General features: G+C 47.9%; 1 protein-coding gene across 1 annotated transcript; it reads right to left on the minus strand.

Annotated features, from left to right (window-relative positions):
• Nucleotides 1-1,930: 1,930 nt before the first annotated feature.
• RAB7A (RAB7A, member RAS oncogene family) lies at nt 1,931-22,416 on the minus strand. Its single transcript, XM_076346368.1, has 6 exons — nt 22,321-22,416; nt 6,475-6,535; nt 5,149-5,275; nt 4,125-4,343; nt 3,454-3,582; nt 1,931-3,280 (listed from the first exon to the last, which is right to left on the minus strand). The coding sequence occupies exons 2-6, from the start codon at nt 6,525-6,527 to the stop codon at nt 3,185-3,187; spliced, it is 624 nt and encodes a 207-aa protein (XP_076202483.1). The 5' UTR covers nt 6,528-6,535; nt 22,321-22,416; the 3' UTR covers nt 1,931-3,184.
• Between the last annotated feature and the right edge of the window lie 125 nt (nt 22,417-22,541).

Genomic DNA, 22,541 nt, shown 5'->3' on the forward strand with positions numbered 1-22,541 from the left:
CGATTCCCCAGCTTTCATATTTGCACCAGCGTCTCACAAAACACAGCTGCCTTCGCAAACGGCTCCAACCACTCGGCAGGGAGCAGCTGCAGCCGCCAAGCCCCACACCTGGCTGCCCTGCCACAACCTCGCAGGGTTTTACCCACTGACAGGTCTCAGGATCCCACCACTTTGTAAATTCTGTGTGCTGGTTGCAGCTATTGCCTATTACACTTAGTGTGGATGGGGGAACCGGCCCCCTCCCCTCCCACCAGCCAGCCTCCTTCTTCAGGTCTCCCCCTCCTGCCCAGCCAGGACCTGGGCAAAGAGCAAAACCAGCCTTTGAGCTCAGCTGCCTCGGTGCATCGAGGCTGCACGAACACCTCAGCCTCTTCCAGGATGAGGTTTCCTCTGCAATTTTCCCAGCAGCAAGTCAGCCTTGCACACATCATCATTGCACCTGCAACTCATCAGGCAAAAAGGTCAGCACAGAAGTAAAAGCCATGAAGCCTCATTGATGCTAGGAGTGATTTTAAGCACACTTGTACCCTGCAGGGACAATCGGTCCAGTCAGCTTCTCCAGTCCCAGGCTTCTTCAGACCACAGTGATGACATGAGTGATTCTTGCAGGAACACCAGTCCCCATCTGTGACACCATCAGCATCAGCCCTGAGTGTAACAGCACGGCACTAATTCCCACACTGCTTGCCTCCTGCACTGGTTTTCATACACTTGTGTGCATATATGTCATATTCCCACCTGCAAAATCATTGGTTTGTAGGTGGTAAATGGAATCCTCCCCTCCCCTTTAGCATCCATAACATCCTGTGGCAAGGAGCTCCGCAGCTGTCCTACCCTCTGTGGAGCACTCTCCCTTTGCTTTGTGCCACTGCCAGTTTATTTGGTGGGAGAGAGATTAAACACAGTGCCTCTTCAGGGCTCATCCACAGCTGCACCGTGCAGCCCTTCCAGCCTCAGCTCCACCACCCAAGGCCAAAGCAGCAGGAGGTAGGTGCAGAGTTAAGTCCATCCCCTTTCCCCCAAACATCACTTCATAGTTATTGCTCCCCCCTCCCCCAGCTTGGCTTTCTCCACGCTAGAACTGTATCTACAGAAAACAAGTGCAGAGTGATGCTTTAAATGGAGACGAGCAGAAGGTTCAAGTCTTTCAAAAAGATGCAGACAGGAAAGTAGCCCCACCAGGACACATTGCTATTGCAGAGTAGTTACTTGGAATTGATGTGGACAGCAAAAGCCCAGTCAAGTGAGAGAAAAGCGTGATAGGACAAAGCCATAAAACAGGATATAGAGCACAAATACTGCTAGAAGCCTCTTGAAATAACTGGCCTCATTTCTCTGTACCTTGTTTTCCATCTTCCTGGGGACACAGGAGTAGTGAGTGTAAGCAGAGGGTCATGCCCAGCATCTAGAAATTAAAGGCTTAACCTTGACTAGGCTGGACCAAGGAAAGGTCCTTAACTCACTCTAAGGTACCCCAGGCCAGCCTTGCTTCTCCTCCAGCTGAAGCACCTAACTGGTGAGCTGGGAAGGGCTCAACCTGCTCTTCTCACCAACTCCTCCCAGAGAAGGGTAGCAAGAGCTTTAGCAGCACTGCCCTCCTCTCCACCCTTTCACAAAGGTTTTCATATGCCAGGAGAGGGCTGAAGGACCATGCTCATAGAAGAGCAATCGGATCCAGCACTGTTCCTGCCACTGCAAGCAGCTTCAAGAAAAGCAGAGGGGTAGCTGCCCAGCTACAGTCTCGGATCAGCCAAGCAAGCAGGGCCTGCTCAATCCACTCTTGAAAACCAGTCTGGAAGGCATAGACTTTATAGTAAGGAGGAAGCACAAACATCCTTCATTTAGCAGGCGCTGGCTTGCTAAAATGGTGGCTAGACAGAGGAAAGCAAGCATGTTAGTGAAGGGAAAAAAAGAGAGTCAGAAACAGGAGTAAACAAGAAGGTTTGTTCTTGTTAAGTTTATTGGCATCATGTTTGTCTCTTTACATAAGAGCTCAGCCTACGTACTAGAATGTAGACCTCTGGAAAACAGGTAGAAGGGCTCCATTTAAGCAAGCTACAAACGCAAGAACAAATACCAGGAAGAAAGGAAGAGAGGAAAGGGACTAGATTGCCAAGTTTTTCCATACCAAAAATCCAGATTAGCAGTCAGTAAGAAGAAAGGGAAGATTCATAGTCCAGGTCATTCATCGAGAAACAGCTACCACAACCCAGGTGGGAGAAGAGCTCCTTCCACAGTACAAAGAGCCACTGGGACACCTCAGCTCTGGCTCCTTCTCACACTCGCTCCAGGATGTTAGGAGTTAAGCAGTAGGGGAGGTGAACAAATGAGGTCATTTCATAGCTGTATTTAATTTTAAATCCAATAATCCAGTGTGCATATCAATGGTGTTATGCAAATCTGAGAATTTAGATACAAGGAAGCCAGACAGATTTTCCAGAAGATGAAGCCTTTTGGCCTCAAAACAAGAAGGCTTACATAGTTCATTTCTACTGTACAGAATACTGCCTCTATCTGGACTTTGTGTTGCTAGCACGCTGCAGGTCACAAGTGTCCTCCTCACTTTCTACACAATCTGTGTTTCAGTACTTGAACATGTAATTCAGGAATTTTACACTAATTTATACATTTTTAATTGGTTGCATATATTAACATGTACTATAAGATTTTTCCTAAAGAAGCATTACATAATACATGGATACTGTAAAAAGATCTGATTAGTTAAAAGTAACAAGCATTAACAGAGATACATACAAAACTCAACCTAGTTCGACTGAGTGCTGAGCTTGCAATGAACTATGGGTAATCAGCCTTTCCAGTTGCAGCCTTCACAGGGGAAAACACGAGACAGTTAAAAATGTATGTAACTTGTTACACAGATTACCTGTAAACAGTTTCTCTCCATTGGACACCTGGAATTAGATTCAGTTCCAAACATACATAAGAGTTTCCATTTTAAACTAAGGGAAAGGTCTGTTACCATGAAGTGTGATGTGGATGGTGTGGGGACACGAGCTCTGAAGTGCAGGACTCACAGATGCTCGTGGGAGATGGGTGGATTTTGGCAGCTGGAGATGGAAATTTTTTTTAATTTCATTTTAAACACAGAAGAGGGGCTGTGTGTTTGAAGGCCTAGGTGTGATATTCATTTGTGAAGGACTGTGCTCAACCCCTCCCTCTCCCCTCAGCAGCTGCAGCTCTCCGCAGAAGCCTTCACTCGGTCGTTCTTGTCTAGTTTGATGGGTTCGGGGAATTCATTGTAAAGCTCCACTTCGGTTTCCTAGTGGGAGAGAAGGGAGGAGTTAATGCCACGGCTCTACAGACAGCTCCTAGCATGCAAGGAGCTATTCTCGGCTGTGGAAAGCTGTTGGAGAGCCCAAGGCTGCCCACAGCAGCTGAGCTCGGCAGGCAAGACTGGCACTGGCAGAGGGCACCCACCGGCCCCCTCCCTACCTGTTTAAGTGCATTCCGTGCAATCGTCTGGAAAGCTTGTTCCACATTAATGGCCTCCTTGGCACTGGTTTCAAAGTAGGGGATGTTGTTTTTACTGTAGCACCAGGCTTGCGCCCGTTTTGTGGTGACCTGGGTGGACAGAGAGCAGCATCACCACCTTTAGTATGCAGAAAGGGGGTTTTATTTCCAGGGCAAGGCCAGAGACCCCTCATATCCAACCTGAGCTAAGACAGCAGTTCTGACCTCATCAAAACTACAGCCTTGATACAGAGCACAGGAGACTGCTGCCCACCACCACCACCTCCAGCCCCGGGGCAAGGAGCACCATGCCTAAGGAAGATGAGACCACAGGGCACAGACTGCTCAGGCATCCGCAGAGCAGGGATTTGCTCCCACAGGAGTTTCTCAGCAATTCTGGAGGAAGAGAATCAGCTCCTCTCCTTGCATCTACCCAGGAAGCTGCTGCAATCCTTCCACCAGTGGGCAGGAGCATGCTGTGCGCAGGGGTTTGACCTCTCCAGGCCGGAGAAACTCTTCCCCAGTGGCACACAACAGCTGAGCCACACTCAGGCACCTCCCACTCCTGTTTCTCAGATAACCCTCCTGTGTTCCTACAAGGCCTCCCACTCCAGCAATTTCTTAAGAGGAAGCTAGCAAGTCCCAGTACTCACTTGTCTGTTTTCTAGGTCAATCTTGTTTCCCAGCACAACAAAAGGAAAGTTCTCAGGATCCCTTGGACTGGCCTGAATGAGGAATTCGTCCCTCCAGCTGTCTAGGGTTTTGAATGTGTTGGGGGCCGTGACATCAAACACCAGCACACAGCAGTCTGCTCCCCTGTAGAAGGCAACTCCCAGAGACTGAAATCGTTCTTGTCCCGCTGTATCCCATATCTGGAGCAAAAGACAGGGCAGATAAGCCAGCTCTACTCTGACATAGTCAGTCCACAATTAGGGCATTCATTTCCAAACTCCCCATCAGGCATCTACAGCCCTCAGCTAGCCAGAGAGGAGCACCTGAAGGCTTGGGAATTTCTGTAGGCACTAAGTATCAAAAGTCAGAAACGCCCTTCGAAAGATAGTTAACCCTTTTTGTGTTCAGCCTCAGCAAGGGACATATCCTTATTCTAGGCAAGCAGGACTTAGGTATTAGGGTCAGCAGGTGACCTGCCTGCAGTGCTCGGGTGCACTTGGGTCCCAGCACAGTCCAAACACTCCTTTGATGGCTGCAACAGGGCTTTTGCTGTCTTGTGGTCAGTCTCACCATGGAGAGATGAAAGCTTCAGATACCAGAGGCATAAGCAGACTGGCAGGTTAACACTATACCCACAGGACTCAGAGCAGCACAAGTAGTTGACCTGACTAAGGAGTCCTTTCCCAGCCCTTTCCAGTTCCTGAACACTAGGGAAGTGCATTTTTCTAACAAGATCTAGTTTACTGACAGTACCAAATGCTGGTTTTTAAACTGGGCCTAGCATAGCTGCTCTTAGCTGAGCCCAAACTGATCTTTGCCTTCCCTTGTTCAGCCCATACACAGATTTGTAGAGAAGCCCAGCAGCACCTATGGCCAAGAACAGTTCAGTGCAAATAAGATTCATACCCAGTGCCGCTCTGGACTACACTGGAGCAGATACTTCCACACAAGTGTGGTCTAGGCAGCCAGGCACCCCTTGCAGCAGGGAGCAGAGTCACTCCTTACCTGCATTGTCACTAGCCTGTCATCCACCATGACCTCTTTTGTCAGGAAGTCTGCGCCTATCGTAGCCTTGTACTGGTTACTGAATTTCTTGTTCACATACTGGTTCATGAGCGATGTCTTTCCCACCCTGTACAGAAAGACAAAAAAGACTAGGTAGGCTGTTTCTACAACAGTGTTTGAATTAACCACCCTGAACAGAACATCCCAGCGCCCTCTGCCTTCCACCATAGTGTCCTGGCTTTTCAACCAGGGAAAATGCATCCACCTCTGCAAGCAGGGGCTTTTACAGCAATAGATGCTGAGGCAACATGCTGAGTAAGAGCATTAGCTACCTAATGATATGAAGGATTACAATCTTGAGAAACCTTGTTTCCCCCATCAGTAATCTGATCCTTACCATCCAGTAATCTGGTAAGGAGTATGCATCATATTATGATCATAAGGGCAATTTCAGAAGATGAAGTGCCCCAGAGAAACCCACCAGAAAGAGTCATCTTCAGCCTCTGCAGAAGGAGGAGGTGGAAAAACAGACAATCTCAGCCCGAGAGATTGAGCCGGCAACAGCTCACATACACATCTGCTAGGCACCCAGAGGTGGAGATCTCTCCAGAGAGCCAACGTAGAGGCTCACATGCCCTCTCTGTGGCTGAGAAACACTCCCTGATCAACAGCTTGCTGGGCACAGCGGTATAAATAAGCCTTATGTCATGGGAGTCAGGTTACAGCCTGCGCGGTAAGTAACCTGTAACAGCAGAGCAGACTCCTTGCTCAACAGCACAGAGCAAAGCCTTTCACTCCAAGAGGCAGGCTCTAGCCAGATCAGAGAGAAACTAAGCAGATGGCTCAGTATAAACTATGTCTCTGACAGAGGCAGAGTTTTAAGAAGTCACCTAAGATTGCTTACTAGTGTTTTTTTGTTTGTGGGTGTTTTGGTTTTTTGGGGTTTTTTTGGTTGGTTGGTTGGTGGGTTTTGGTGTGGTGGTGTTTTTTTTGTTGTTTTTGTTTGGTTTTTTTTTTAGGTGAAATGCTCATTTCAACATCACACATCCTCCTTGCAGAAAGGCTATCCAGTTCTGCTACTGGAGTGGTCTGCCCACCGCATTTCCCCTGTTTAATATTGTGTCAGGACTTCATAAACTGTGGGGACACATTCAGGACAGAGGGTGGTGAAGAGTTCGTAAAGCTATAAGGTAACACAACTATCTGGGGCTGTAAAGTCTCTCCTCCCAGCACTGCTGGTTTCTTACAGTGCAACCAGGCTCCCACTAGTCAACAGCACTGCTCCAGCCAGATGCAGATTGGCAGCTTAAAGGCTCCTCCACTTACCCAGAGTCTCCAAGGATGATGACTTTCAGTAACACTTTCTTCCTAGAAGTCATCTTTTACACTAGAAAGGAAGAGGAACAATCCCATCAGACACCATTAGCATGTCATTCCTCAAGGCAGAAAGCAGCAAGTTTGGAGTCTGAGAAACCTGACTCCCAGCAAGGAACCAGCAACAGGCAGGGCCCAGCACCCCTGAAACCAGACTCCTTCAATTCAAGGCTACGCTTGAGCACTAACCAAGTGTTTGCTCATTTCATAGGCAGGGCCATGTCAGACCAGTAGTGGCAACTTAATACCAATGGGCAGATGAGCCAAGCACTTGTCCTTTACAGTACCAAGTCCATTTTGGACCCTATTTCCAGGCCATTTTGTGGGTATGCAAGCCTAGACTATCTCCCTTAGCCTCGCTGGAGGCAGCGCAGTAAAGCATATCAGTTCCCAACACAGGCTAATTCTTACACATGCTACTAAGTGAGATGTAAGCAGAGCTATGTCTAATACCACACTCAAGCTTTTTTTACGCTGTTCAGTAGTTTCCCAGTAGAAAAAAATAAAAGAAAAATGGGCTTCCTCCACCTTTCAGGTTCAGCTTGGAGAAGCAATAGCTTTCTCTAGCAGCTGTGCTTTGTGAAAGTGTTGAGTCCCAAGGATACGCTGTGGCTGAAGCAGTCGCAACACAACCACACAGGCCAGCTGAAGAGCTGAATTACAAGGCAAACTGCTACCAGACTCCGCAGCTTTGCTGAGAGCATCTGAAGCTAACTACTTGCCACCTCACCTTTGGTGGAAGGACAAGTAAGGCTACAATGACAAACCTCACAACATTCAGTCTATTGCTCTGTTAGATGATGAATTGTTTGTTCAGTTGCATCCTGCCATGACTTCAGTCTACTTTATAGGCAGGTGGCTCTAAACAGGCCACTAATGGTCCATCCAATTAGCAAGAGTGAGAGTTGAGCTCCAGAGAACCATGCCCTTATTTGTTCCCAGGTGTCCTTCAGATTAGTGAAGAAGCTAGAAGTACATCAGCTGCAGCAGGCCTGAATACACTTCTGGATATGCTTTAGCACAGTGAGAGCAAGTATGAAGTCTTGCTATTAGTGGTTGAGCACGCCCTTCCTACCATGAGGCCCTTCTCCCCGCCTCTGGGGAAGGGATGGGACAAACCATTCTTAGGTGCTCAGGCTTGATCAGATCACAGACCCTGGTTTGGTACTGACCTGGTCCACAACACAAGGACTCCTTGGCTTTCCCTGAGGAGCCCTGCAGGTTCTGTACAGCAAGAGGAGCCAGAAGATGGTTATAGCTGTGCTACTTGAGTTCAAAGACCCTTGACAACCAGCTTCATGTATTAAGCCCTTATATGGGGACTTGGTTACCCTAAAATTCCCATCCTGCTACACCACATTCATTGCACCACACAACTCCTACTCTTCAGGAGCTATTCCTGACTTTCACAGCTAAGGAGGCCTGCAGTTCTACAACATGGGTATATGTGTCTTCTGAGCAGCTCAGTCCTATGCATGTCCCAGGATATGCAACAGCCTAAGCTGCTAGATAACTGCAACCCGCTTCATCCCACTACTACAGGAGGTAACATGCTTCAAGCTGTAGGAGCCTCTTACTAGATGCAGAGTCCAGTAGCAAAAAGTCTTAATCACCTCAAGCTTTGAGAGTTGAAAGACATGCAGTCTTTTAGACTTTGCCATCAGTGAATGCTGCAGACGCCCTCCTGCAGCCGCTGTAGATAGTGGTGCACTTACAGCTACACCTTATTGGACTGCACCCACTTCATGCATCTGGCGATACATCTAGATGGGAAACGCTGTTGAGAAGATAACTGCTGGAGGCTGTTGAGTGAACAGCAGTGACAAGCCACCCACAGAGCTCATGCTATCCTTAGATGGGTGTTAACAGATGCCAGAGAGCCTGCACAGGACAGTTTGGCCAAGTGTAAACACCTCTCCTTTCCAAGGCTGTCTATGCTGGACTGCATTGCTCAATGATCCAACTGGCAGCCCAGCTATACTAGCCAAGATACAGCCAGCTGAAAGTTGTCAACAACCCCAACATTTAGTCCTGCTTCTGCTCTTGCCAAGATCCACACTCTATAGCTTATCTCCTCTATAGCTGTGGGGAGAACAGACCATGTAAGCTCCTTCAAGCAGACTGCACCTCCTGTGTTTTCAAAGCACATAGCACAAGTGACACTTGTGCTAGCCAAGCCAGAGACTTCTGCAGCACAATCAGCCCAGATGGAGCAAGAAGTAAGTGAGCAGAGCTTTGAAACAGCTTAGACAGCTGTGTACACTGAACTGTCATGGAAAACATCTGTATAGGTTCAGGTCCAGTGTGTGAGTCACCTGTTTTCCTCAGGACAGAGGAAAACAACTCACCCTGAAGTGACTGTGCCAGAACCCAGCATGTACTGCTTCTATTTTCCTCTGAGTGTTTTCAGTATCGCTTGCCACTGGCTGCTGCAGCTCACTGCTTCCTGGTATTTGAAGCAGCTTTGGACAAGTGGCATTAGTTCTCATGCTCAGGGAGGGATTTACAGAGCCCTAAATTACAACACTAAATCACACTGGATGCTTAACACCTAAGTTCAACACAGCCTGAAGTCCCACTATGAAGGCAGGGGAAACTGCTCTGTCAAGTCTCATTAGCTTGGAAGTAGCTCAGCTGAGCAGCCACCTGCAGACATGGGAAGGAAGTCCGAGTCAGACCTGACACTGCCTTCTTGTCATAGCTGACGGGCTACCCCATCAGTGTGAAGGGCTATTACTGCCTCATGAATGCTGGTCAGGTGAGACACTCAGCTTCCATCCCAAGTAATGCAACAGATATCAGCCATAGCACAGAAGGAGGTGCCTCAGCTTGGTATTTGGTTTGGGCCATGAGACAGTGAGAAACTCCAGTCCTGCCAGGGGCTAGCAGTGGACACTGCCCAGAGTTTCCCCACCCCTATTCTACTAGGCTTGATCAATGCTACTTTGAAGCCCAGCCAGTTGATGGGCCAAGCCTTCTTATTAATCTTCTCATTACAGGTATAAACAGACGAACACTTGAGAGTTATTCCTTATCCAGTACAAGAAGAGACCTTGCCTTTGGAGAGGAGACCGCATCTCCAGGTCTTGGAGGAGGTACCAGTGTTTGATCTCCTGGACCCTTCCTATAGAAGGAAACCCCTCCGAGTTTAAGTAGCATCAAGTTGCTCTCTACAGCACCTTTGCTATCTCCCTTATCCTTACCATGTTGTGTGTGGCTGAGCAGGTCGCCAACAGCAGCTCCAGCTTTAAAGCAGCTGTTTGTGCTAAACAGAGGTCTGACTGGTCCTAGTGAGATCTTCAATCTAGGTGGATTGAAGACATCCCTGTTATCTTAACTGGGGTTTCTTATGAAGCAACCCAAAGGGTCAAACTACTCCAAGGACAGGACACCATGCCTCCTCCAATGTTTGCTTTCAGCCACAGTGTTTTTAACAAGCTGAAGTACTGGAAAGTGAGAGACACTAGTGCTCTCTGAAGGTCCTGTAAGGGAAGCCTTACTAGTCTCCTTAACACCATGCAAAGGATTTTCGTGACTTCAGCTCATACTAAGCCAACAGCAAATACATCTTCATGGCAGAAGATGCTTCCACACATTGCAGTTCAAGTAAGCTCAGAAATACCTCAGTTGATCCTGGTTACAACATGTCATTTGCTGTGTCATTAGAACAAGGTGCAACCAACCCTGAGCCAGGTTCAGTACTCAAAGATTTGCTTGCCCGAAGTCAGAGGCAATTTATGATTATTCCCTTTTTAACACAGGCTGTTTCTCACATTACATGGCATTGAGTACGTTCATTACTGCCTTGTGTTCCAGAAATGGAGCCCACATACATGCTCTAAGCTACATAGATCTCATTTCTGGTGAACCTTGCTAGTACAAAATCAACTAAGGGAGACCAAGAAGAATATAGCTTTAGCTCACAGACAAAGCAGGTTTGAATACCTGAATGAGAAGTTAGTTCACATGAGGAGTTTCTCCAGTCACACCTGCAAGAAACATTAAATTACTGAGCTAAGCTAAGATGTAGACTGTGCAGGGTTTCCCCAATGCTCTTGCAAAGAGCAAGCTCAGCTTGAGTTGAGATCAAAACTGTGATAGTGCTGAGTCAGTGGTATCCAAGTCTAAGACTATTTTCTACTATATATGCAGCTTGTCTTGCTCTATGATATTTGGTATAATTACTCTAGAGCAGCATCCTGTAAGAGTCACATAAGCCCTTAAGATGGCAGTGTGCGAGCTCACACAGGGCTCGCATCCAGTCCCAGGAGCATTTCTGAACAAACACTTCTTTTCAGAGATACATGAAGAAAAACCTGTTTGTTAAGATTTCATCCAACACATCAGTTCTGTTTTAGACTGTGTGAAGTCTCTTGGAGCGAGGTCACCTGCATGACTGCTCAGAACACAGCCTACCAGCACACCCACCTAGCCCTGCTCAGGAGCCATCAGAAACTTCCCATCAATCAGAAGACCAGTCAGCATCATTCCTCCTCCTGGCTTAAGTGGTGCCAAAGGAATGACAGAGCTGCCTCTAATACAGATGAGGAGTCCTTCCACTCAATTTTTTGCCTACCCCTCTACGCAAACAAGCCATTAGCATTATGTTGAACCTCACGAGATTAAGCCTGGTATAGCATGCTCTCTCCCACAGTAGTGTTATTACCTTCGTAAGGCTGGCCTGCTGGAGCAGCAAGGGAGAACCCCTAACATCTGACCTGCAAGTGTTACTGGCTTAGCTGATCTGAAAGGAAGAGTCAAAAACTGTCCTATGAAGCTCCACAGTGCTACAGCTCCTCAGATGCAAGAGGAAATAAAGCCTATGCCAAATCTAATTAGGCTTCCCTTGTTGCTTCAGAGTACATTACAACTGTCCTTTCACTTGCTATATTAAGACAGCTGCTTTAACTCAAAGCAGAAATGGATGGTTAAGGATTCCTTAGAGATGTTCACATGTGTCAAGTCACAATGCAGGCATTTTAATATTAATTAGGTTGGTACAAGCAAAGAACAGTAGGAGCTTGCATTGATGGCCCACCAGATCTCTTAGATTAGCTATCCTTTAACAGAAGCAAGCCTTGCAATAAGAACACCCTGTTAAGCTGCTCATGGATAGTTTTAGTATGAAAGTAGCTTGCCTTGGTGGTGGAAATCTCACCTCCATGGAAGACAACAGCTCCCTAAGCAGCAGCATACCCATACCAGTTTTGAACCTTCTGACAAGCTGCTGGAGCAGTCCTTACTGTTGCAGCTTTGCTATTTAACAGTTCAAGTCACAATCCTAACCCAAGAACCAAAGCATGTTTATACAGAGGCTAGAAGAACGGGGACATTTGACCAGGAGTTCTCTGCTCCTACGTCTATCAGCTTGCCATCTGCACCTTCCACTAGAAACCAGCTGAACACTGAAGCAAGACTGTTGGACTGCACCTCTCCCCTTGCGTGCTTTGCCAGGGATACTTAACACTATGCCAACAAGGCACAAAGCGGTAGGTGAGCAAGCATCAAGCCAAGCTAAACTCACTGCAGCACTTATGAATACCTAGTTCTGCTCCCCTGTCCCAGCAGCCAGCACAAGAGTAAATAGGTGTTCCACAAAAAGGCATATTTGAACCTGAAGCACTGCAGGTCTGTTCTGGGCACTGTGGCTGATAAGCAGAGCATTCACTTCTCCACTATGACAGGACCTTTAGCAAAAACACCCAACCATGAGAAAGCCAATCTGCATAGAGCAGTACTCCATTAGGGGATACCACGCACTGTAGTGGGCTCACCACAGTGACCAGACTGAGCAGAAGACAGCCACACTCAAACACTGGAAGAACCTTCTGTCCTGAAATGCAGGAAAACTGTCCTGAAATGCAGTTAAGTGCACTTCCGACACAGAAACACCATCTCTGCTCACTGTTCTCTCACATGGGGGAGGCTACAAAGCATTAAGTCTCTGTACTACACTAAAGAGCTATTTTTACTCCCCCCCTCCAATAGTTCTGCATTTCTTCAAGGAAACTGAAGCTGGAAGAATGATTCAGGACCAGCTCAGATTGAACCAGTTTCTTCCCAGAAGTAGCAAGTTCCCTAGCACGTTGGCACCTCAGGGGGTTATGTCTGCTTAGACCTTCAGCCACTGAAATGAGATGCTCACTGGATGTTTATCCTGTTCTTACAGGATCAAGCACACCAACAGACTGGCACATATCACTTGCCCCATGGTCACACTGTCCCCTGCCATAATTTGTCAAGCCAAGTTTAGTTGAGGCTTTGAGTAGACACATTAATTTGTTCCAGTTCAGCTACCCTGAAAATGCAAGGCCTCATCCTGAGGAAAGGCAGATAGTCTGCAATCGCCATTAGTTGACCAGGATCACAGTTCCCACTTGCAGAGAGCCTAAGTGGTCCAGACACCCTCTGCATTGAAGCCTCAATCTACAATTGCAGCAGGAGCTCAAGGTGGAGCTGAACAAGATTTACCAATACAATTTAGTAACAACAGCTTGGTTCCAACTACCTGTTCACACAGACATTGCTAACAAGGTGTCTGCTAACGCAAAGCTACAAGTGACAGCCTGAGCAATTCAACATGAATGCCTACCTGAGACCAGTGGATATCAATCTTTAACATCTCTCACTTGCATTCTCCTGAGTGACACAACAGCCCACAAGCAGAGCAGAAGCCCTGTCCTTTCAGCTGGGAAAAAGCTGAGCGCTAGCCAGAGGACAATCAGCAGGGGCTGTTACTTTCATATGAACATGGCTTAAGAGATACCAAGCTGCCTTTAGGGAAGAAACTAGAAATAAGCCTGCCTTTGATTTTTTTTTTTGACTGCTATAGAGCCTGCATATTTTCCTTACCAAACTTGAGTGCTCTACCAGTGGAACAAGTGCCTAGCATCCTCGCATTGAGGACTGCTACAGAAGCACATGAAGTTTTAACAGCCTGTTGAGTCTTGCATTGACAAGGGCTGCACAAGCAGGACAGTACCCTCTTCCACTCCCATGACAGGTCTACTAGTAGCTCAGCTTCCCCAGCTGGCTGGAAGATCCCATCTAGGAAAGCCTCACATTTAGTGGGGACATCTGTTGGCTTTGTGCCTAAAAAGCAAGTTAGGAACATCTTGCCATTCGGGTTGACAACTTGCAAGAACTGCTCTCTGTAAATGGGCTGCTTTTTAGGACAACAGGCTCCTATAGTCCATACAGTCAACAGAGGTGCTTTAGAGGTGCTTTCAGACCTCACCGATGCACCACAGGGAAGCAGTCAAAGTGAAGCCCACACCAAAAGCAGCTGGCAAGACATTCCCGTGACAGCTTCGCAGAAGGGTACACTCTAGCTGCTGCTGTATCAGTAGCATCTCAAAACTGCTTTCCACCTCCTTCCTCCCCACACATTTATGTTGCTGTTCTAACCAACATATTCCCTCCTGCTGGTACCCAGCCAAGAGCTCAAGCACAGCTCATCATTCCCTCCTCAGGAGGAGCAGCTAGGCTGCCTGCTACTTACTGCAGTTTCACCAAGAGCAGGCTTCTGCCCAGTTAGTGCCTTTTCCTGTGAGGCAGGAGTTACCTCTGTTCAGGGAGCTAGGAGCCTCAGCTACAAATTAATTTTTGATACCTTGTGTAAAACATTATATTGCAAGTTGTCAGGTATAGGTATGCTGTCCAGTGTCTCCTACCCCCACCTGAGAGTTCTAAGCCAAAAGCTTCACTTTCTTGAAGAACAGCCTAGAGCTTAGATGCTTGCTAGCACACTGACATGGCTCAGATGAAAATAGAATCTTAAAACATGTTTCAGTATCCCATAGGAATTGGCTTTTTAGACTACAGCTGTCTGCAGTAAGTTTCCACCTCATTTTGAGGGTGGAGTTGCAGCCTCCAATGCCGGAGGAGCTGCTTTAGGATCAAGTGAAGCTCAGGAACCAGCCAGCAGCAGCCAGCTACAGCTCAGCCACATGGCTTTGAGTTCAGTTTGTTGGCTGCTTCAATGTGAGCACCAAACTGGTGTGACATGGTGCTAATAGCCAACTGACCTGGTCTGTGAGCTAGCTACCAGATGGATATGACACCAGGCCCGCACACATACTCTGCTGCATCCTGTTCCTGGAAAACATGCTCTTAAGACAGCTCAGTGCTAAAGGGAGAGAATGATGGGGCAACATGCAGCTTGGGGAAACATGTAGGAAACCCAGCTAGAAAGCAAAAGCTTTGGAACAGTTGTGAGCAGAACAGGCTCCTGATGTGATCAAGGAAGCTCCAGAGCCGGTGCTGGGGAAGACACTCCTTTCAGTGGCAATAAGGTTTTAGCTTGCCTCAGACATACCCTCAATCCCCAGCTGGAGGCTCTAGGACACATCCTTGCTTTGGCAAGGGCTCAAAGAGCTCCTTGGAAGAGGATATGCCAATGGCCAGTTTGCCAGAGTCCAGATGACACAGGGAAGAAAGAAGCAATGCCACTGGTAGGAGCCATGCCTGCAGTGGAATCACAGGACTTGCACGTGAGAAGGGGTCTGCCCTGCCCGAGGTCTCAGCTCAGCTGCAGCTCCGTTAGGGCTGCGAGTGTTGAGATTTGGAGAGCACTGCATTCCTGAGAGGCACTGATGCACATGATCAGTCAGGCTCAAAGCCCGAGTTCTCAAAGCCAAGTTCTCCAGTCCAAGCCTCACTGATTCACAGTGCTGTTACACCTCCCGGCATTTCTCCAGATGAGAGTTGTTTTATTTCTGCACAATGTTTAAATACTAGATGCGGAACTGAACAAGTTTCTTGCTCTAAAGCTGCCATTATGAATTGTGACTCTACCCTAGAAAAGCCCAAACTACATAGGACTAGCCCCCATCCCCACATCCAGGAAGGTATAAAGCTTAGATACTGATCTCTACTGGTTTAGATATCACAGCAGCCACCTTCTCTTGAGGAGGTATCGTGTTGATCTGACTACATAGTTTGAAAGTGGGAGCAAAACAAGCACAGAAATGCATTTGCTTACAGTACCAAGGCAGATGTGTCTCTGCATGTTTAGTCAAGACCACCAGTGTGCTTAGGAGCAGTGGGAAAGGTCTGGAGGTCATTTCTTGCTGTCTACAGGAACACTGCTTTGCCCAGACTGCTGCTTAGCCTAAGATTACAGCAGCACATGTAGGCTCTTCCAGGTGATAAACACCCTGAGCCAAAGGGAGGGAGGGAAGGGAGTGCAGAAAATGTCCCCAGCAATGCAGCCAGCTGTGCTGGACAGCCATCCTGGACAGACCACTTTGCTCCTCAGCAACCTGAGGGTGATCACCATCATCTCCACAGCAGGTAGCAGGTATTTGGAGACTGCAGCTGTGCACAGGACCAGAGCGCAGGAAGGCCCTTTTAGAGCTAATGCCACACAGTAACAAGACCAGGATTCCCAGACAGAAAGCCAGGGCTGCTGAAGTGGTAGTCTTCAGGTTATAGGAAGACAGCTCTGAGAAAGTCATACCCAGAAGCTTCACTGAAAGCTGGGTGTTTCCAGTCATGAAGTTTTAGTCCACCAGATGCGCCAGCAGCTGAAGGGCCCTTATACCACAGGGTATCTTTGTCCCACGTATGGGCAGACATATACAGAGCCCTAACAGGCCAATAGCAAGTGTCTGAAGATCTTCAGCTACCCTTCTTTCGGAGGCTCAAGTTATGTTGTCATTCCAGAATCAGTATTGCTGTGCCCCTACCTTCCAGGAGGAAGCAGTTCCCCTGTAAATCCTACAGGATTTCAGGTAGTTCCCAGTTGATTTTCCCCAAGGATCAAGCTGTTACAAGAACAGGCATGCTTGCTTTAACACCCCTCCCCCTTTATCAGACCAAGCTCAACTTCCCCTATTCTGCCCTGGGGGAGACAATCTCAGGATGTGGGAGGAGAGTTGAGCACATTGCTGGCTGCTGGGAGACACTAGGCAACAAGCCATGTGTCTTGACTAAGGGCCTTGCCTACGCAAAGCATTTCAGCTATACCAGTATAACTTCCATGTTGCCATGCCTCTACCAGAACAGTCTCCTTGGTGGAAAGCTGTCAAATCAAGCAAGACAAATCTTATACTACTAACTGGAACATAGCTATAGTGCCCATACAGCCTGGTTTATACAGTCATGTCTGTCAGCCTTTTGGCACACAGCCACCCAACCAGTAGAGCCAACCAACAGTTTCATTAACCCCTATATGAATACAAGTAGCCCAGCACAGTTCTCACATCAGGACATCCCACTGAACATGATTCCCCATTACTTTCTATAAATCAAGCACAATGCCAGGGGCAGCTGGGTTTTAATCTTCATGTCCAGAAGATAAGGCTGACCAATTCAAAATATTGCAAGTTAGCCAGGCCACTAAGAAACAGTAAAGTTGTTAGATCTTTACTATATCTGACAGTATTTTTCAAGTACTCAGATTAATTTCTAGTTTTGTCTACAGCTTCCTAAGGTTTCACACATTCCTGTCATGCTTTCAGTTTTAGAAACACAAATAGGAGGTGTTAGATTACCTTTGCAGTGGTAAGCAAAGCACAGATCTTAGACCTTGTCAGTGGTAAACACACCTTGTTTATCTACCCCTGGCTGCTAGCTTCCACCAGTTCCTAGAGGCTGGGCAGGAAACAAGTGACTGAAGGGAGACTTTGACCAAGGTTCAGGCCTTCAAGTCAAACGATGGCCCTCAGGAGGCCTGCCAGACCCTGTAGCTTACACCTGAGATTCAGACCTGAGAGTGAATATTGTCTCTTCTTCAGCACCAGGAGCTTGATAGAAGAGAGAGGACAAATACTGATGGGAGATCCTACCACCACACAAGTAGATGTGGAGAAGTAGAAGACCAATACTAATGGCAAAAACCTTACTCCTGTACATCTGTTCCAGGAGGTTTGTTCTCAATAATGAGTCTTCTAGAGAGGAGGCTTCCTCTAGGGACAGGTTGCAATCTAAGAACCAAACCTTGATCTACGAGCAGAACTCCTGATCCTACACACACTCAAAACCTCTTACTATGCTAATGCAGTTTGCAGAGCAGGAAGGACAAGTATTTCAGTACCAGTTCCAGGATGGGAGTGTAACAGGTAGCTTGCCATGACAGCTGAGTCAGTGCCTAACAAGGAATTCCTACTGTGGAAACTTGGTTTCAGACTCATACTTCATACCCTCATACCTCTTGCACAGATTCTGCATCAATACTTTACCAGCTCTGCTATTCTCTTGATGAAGCTCCACAAAGGACAAAAAACCTCAATGAAGTGACTTGCACGGTGAGATTAAGAGAGCGGTGCTGGTAAACTGCATCTTCTTGTTGGGGGGGGGAGAGATCAGGCCCAGGCATGCTTCAGTTACAACCACCTCACCGCTCATGCTTGAGACACTGTTAGCACTGTGCCAGTTTGGACTTCAAATATCATTATCCATGTCTGAGAGCCGAGAGGAAGAGAGCTACAGAGCCAAGTGACTCAGCCCACTTGAGGGACACAAGCACCAAGCAGGTTACTTTCAAGAGGATGCTGCTTCCCAGCTGGAGAGAGATCAAGAGTTCAGCACAGACTCATTAGATAAACTGCAGCCCCAGCAACCGAGGTCCAGGTACTCCAGCGAGGTAGCCTCTGAAGGCAGCTCCAGCTGCCTGCCTTCACTTTTGTCCACTACTTCACTAGCCCAGCTTGTCTGCCAAGTGACCAAAGTTACATTATACCATGATATAGGACAGACTCCAGAAAAATACTGTTTTCTTAATTGACAACACAAAGATCTACTCAATTTCATTTAGGAATTTCTGCTTGAAACTCAGGCAAGTACAGTTAGATACAATTAGTCACCTTAAGTTGGCATTTTAAGTAGTTATGGAGAGACAAAAGCAAGTCACTCACTACGTCAAGTGCCTTTAAGTTATACAAATAGGAATCTGTGCCACAAGTTTACACTTCAATCCCATCTCAAAGGCAGTGTGCCCCACCTGAAGTTTCACTGCCCTGTGAAAACAGCCATGGCCTCAAGAATAGGTTCCCTAGCAAGAGAAGTCAAGGCTGTTTGAGATCAGCTGTAAATCACCCACTCCAGTGGCCTTGACGAGCTTGCTTCCCTCCCCATCACTGACCATGAGTTAGCAACAGCAGTGTTGACACAGCTTCCCCCATGGACGGAGTGCTCATTGCTGGCACCAGAGAGGAGGAGCAGTCTTGCAGGAACAGCGCTAACAGCAACAATGACATCACCACAGCAGATCTCCACCAAGCAGAAAATGCAGCAGCACACCGGGTTTGAGCACTGCATCCCTGCGAACAGGGCACAAAAGCAACAAGCACACTGGAAGCCAGAGAGCAACCACGTGATAGAGGGGTATCCCTTCACTGCCTGCTATTTCTGAACAGCACATGTGGAGTCACTGACCTTGGGCATTCATTTGGAAGTTTTATTCAAGGTGCATTTAAAGGGAAATATGATCTTCAATAGAGCAGCTAACTGCAGAACTGAAAATGGTATATTAACTATTGTCATTCAATTAATTATCCATACCTAATTCAGTTTTGAGATACACAGCTCATGTTTAGATTGTCACTGCAGAAAGTGACCCTTTTATCCTCACAATCTACTGTCACAACTTAACTATGTCTGAAGGCAGGCTGTTATACAGCAACTACAAAAGATCATTTTAGGAAGCTGGAGGGGGAAGCCAACTGAACTCCAACTCATCAGACAATTAAACTGCAATTATCAAAGCAATGCTGTGCAAGGATGAAGTACTTCAGCATCTGAAAGATGCAAGATTGCTGTCAGTCAAGCAGCATGCAAGTATGCTAGTGCCCAGCCAAGTTCAGCATTTAGGTAAGGTCTTATCTGGACTCCCTTCCATCAAGGCAACAAGCTTTAAATTACTCTACAGTTCTGCAAGGGAATCTTAGGTCCATCAGGCCCTAGTAACAAGGGCTTAAGAGCAGTTCAGGTCACAGCCAAGGAGAAGCCCAGAAGACATTAAGGAACACTGGCAACACGCAAGGTGAGGGTTCTGTTCTTGTTTATCAAATGCTCAGTTTACTTCAGTTACTGAAGAAATTGCTATATTATAACAGCAGGGACAGCCACCAGTAAGTATCCGCGAGCCCACACATCCACCAGTTTTAGAGAATGCAAACATCCAAGTGCCCTATTCCATAGCCCTTATTCCCAAACCAGGGCTTGCCAGACACCTATCTCACGATGCAGCATTTAAAAATGCACCCTAATCAAGCACAAGCAATTTTGTTTACAACCAAATGTTAAGTTCTGCATAAACTAGTCTCATTTTCACAGAGAAGTCAGACCAAAATCCCATACATGTTAGAGACAAAGCTATTTATAGTTTTGCACAGATGGTTTGATTGTAATTGTCATGTTTCCTCAAGGACAAGCTTTGCCAGAGATTTGCTCCAACAGGTAATTCACATGACCTTCCTACACAAGAGTCTTAAAAGAGGACCTTTAAGAAGGTCCTGCAGAAATTGAATCTGGTAGCCCTCTTGCCTGCAGGTATTCGTTTTGGGTAGTAAACCAAGCAAAGTGGTATCTTCCGTAGGTGATGTCAGAGGAGAAGATTTCAGATAGCAGAGCTTGTACATTTTCCACTTTCAGTTAAGGATTCATCAACGTTGTAACATGCCTGTGCTACTCAGCATAGAGTTTGATTCACTGGCTTTGGTAGGAGGGCAAGGATGCCTGTAGTGTAGTCTCTGCAACAGTTATTTACGTTCTTGACTTGGCACCTTTGCCTATTAAGGTACAACGCTTAGTGTGCCATGTTGAACTATTAGTAGGGTATTTGAGGACATGGACCACTGCATGACACCACAGGGAAGAGGAAAGTTTAACATAGCTACTGCCTTGCATCTTATCAGTTATACCTCTCACTGCAGGTTAGGAAAGCAAGCAACTGCTATTGGATTTTAAAAGTGAGGGGTCAGATTAACCCCATCTTACAGCTTTTCTACACCAGAAGTAGAGTATTAACATAACAGCACAAAAAAAAAAGGGGCGGCACTTGAAAATAACAGTATTAGAGCTGCTTTGGATTCTGAGGACTCAGGCCAGGCATGGTGGGTCTACTCACTACTTCATGGAGGGCAAGTCATGTGTTCAGTCAGCTGTTGGAAGTCACAAGGGGGAGGGGGGGAAAAAAAGAGAGACAAGTATACTTGTTCTTCCTGAATAAGTACAGCAACGGAGCCCTGATTATTTAACAAGGAATATTCAAATGACTCCACCCACTTTAACCTCAAATGCAGCTACTGAGAGAACAGGGTACATTGACTCCAGCAGCCTGGCTCTACTGGAAGCACGACAAGGCTGCAACTTCTATCATACGCTACTGGTACTACCACAGCCTGTGAACGTGGTATAGCCACAAGTAAGCCTTTAAATCATAGCCAGCCAAACACTGTGGCACAGCTGGTTATGTACCATTCCCCTAAAGAGAGAACTCTCCACTTCCCCCAGCCCCAATTCCCACACTGAAACACAGAGTGCTAGGCACAGGTCAGAGCTGGCCAGCCATTGGCAAGTACTGGAAGCTTTAAAGCTTCCATATCGGCAATTGTCAAACAAAGAACAGCTTGCTTACAGCTGGGAGGACTTTGTTCTGTCATGTGTTCTCAGTTTACATTTAAAAAACTCATATACACATACCACAACAGGTCTACTTATCAGCAAGTATTTTTAGTTTTCAAGGAGATAATACCAAGAATTCCTGTTTTGACTCAAAGGGTTTGGAGTTACTGGGTAAGACATAGTCATTTTGGTGCTGAGGTTACCTATCTTACTTCATATTAAGACAGCCTTTTTACAGCTGTTTTACTACTAAAATAATCCCTCTATTTACAGGGAAAACAGTGCAGTTGTCTTAAATACAACAATTAGGTATTTCCATATTTATTAGTCTACGTATACCTGGAGACTAATAATGTATCTATCGTTTAATTTACCTTATTATACACTCACAGCCAAAAGCACTTCTAACATCCACTCTAATAGTTCTTAGAACTGACTCAGGCTTTACACATGCTGAGAGCTGCTTTCGCAATAACTGCCAGTCTCTTCAGCCGCCTGTTTTGTCACGTTAATTGCTCCCAGGACAGCCTGCTCATCTTAAAAGCGATCTCCTCCGACCACCCAAAGCAGCATTTCACCACCCCAACCCAGCGCCTCCCCAGACCCTAGCGCTCAGGCCACCTTCGGCCACCCGCTGCCCCAAAGCCTCTTCACGCTTTGAGAGAAAGCTACAGCAGCACCACATGTCACAGACAATACGCTCTCCGCCCGGGAGGTACCACTTCGGGCCTCTTCAAACCTCTCCGGAGAGGAAGCTCCCACAAAGGCCTCGAGAAACGCGCATCTCGGGAAAGGCCTGCGGGTCCTCCCTCCCGCCCGCAGCGCTGCGCGGAGTAGCCCTTTCCCGGGGCGACCACCGCGGCCCAGTTCCATTGTTCTGGGAGCAGCGACGGGCCGAGCCCAGCACGGCTCCGGGGAGCCCGGCACCCGGCGGCGCCGGCCGCCTGACCCTGCCACGGGGGTAGGCAAACGCTGCCCCTCCCCGGCGGGCCAGGCCCCGGTGGTGGAGCCCGCCCAGGGAGCACGAAAGCAGCGCCTCCCCCACCCCTGCGGAGGGGGACCCGGCGGCCCCCCCCGGCCGCGGGGAGGGGCCCCGAGCGGCGCCCCCCGCCCGGCGGCTCCGGGGGCCGGGGCGGAGCCGCCACCCCCCCCACCCCAGGCCCCGGCGTGAGGGGATCCCCGCCCCCAGCGGCACGGCACGGCCCGGCCCGGCGCCCCGCAAGACCTCACCTGGTGCGTGTGCCGCGGCGCCCGCCCGAGACTCGCTGCCGCCCCCCGCTCGCCTCGGTCGGCTTTAATGGGCCCAACCGCCTCCCCGCTTTCACTTCCGCCTCCCCCCGGTAACTTCCGGTCACGGGGCCCGCCCGCTGTCCCTGACGTCAGCACGCCGCCCGGCCGCCAGCGGGGGGGGGGGGGGGCGCGAAGGGGGAGCGGTGGCGCGCGTGTCACGT

The sequence above is a fragment of the Aptenodytes patagonicus genome, chromosome 8 (assembly GCF_965638725.1).
Source record: "Aptenodytes patagonicus chromosome 8, bAptPat1.pri.cur, whole genome shotgun sequence".
NCBI lineage: Eukaryota > Metazoa > Chordata > Aves > Sphenisciformes > Spheniscidae > Aptenodytes > Aptenodytes patagonicus.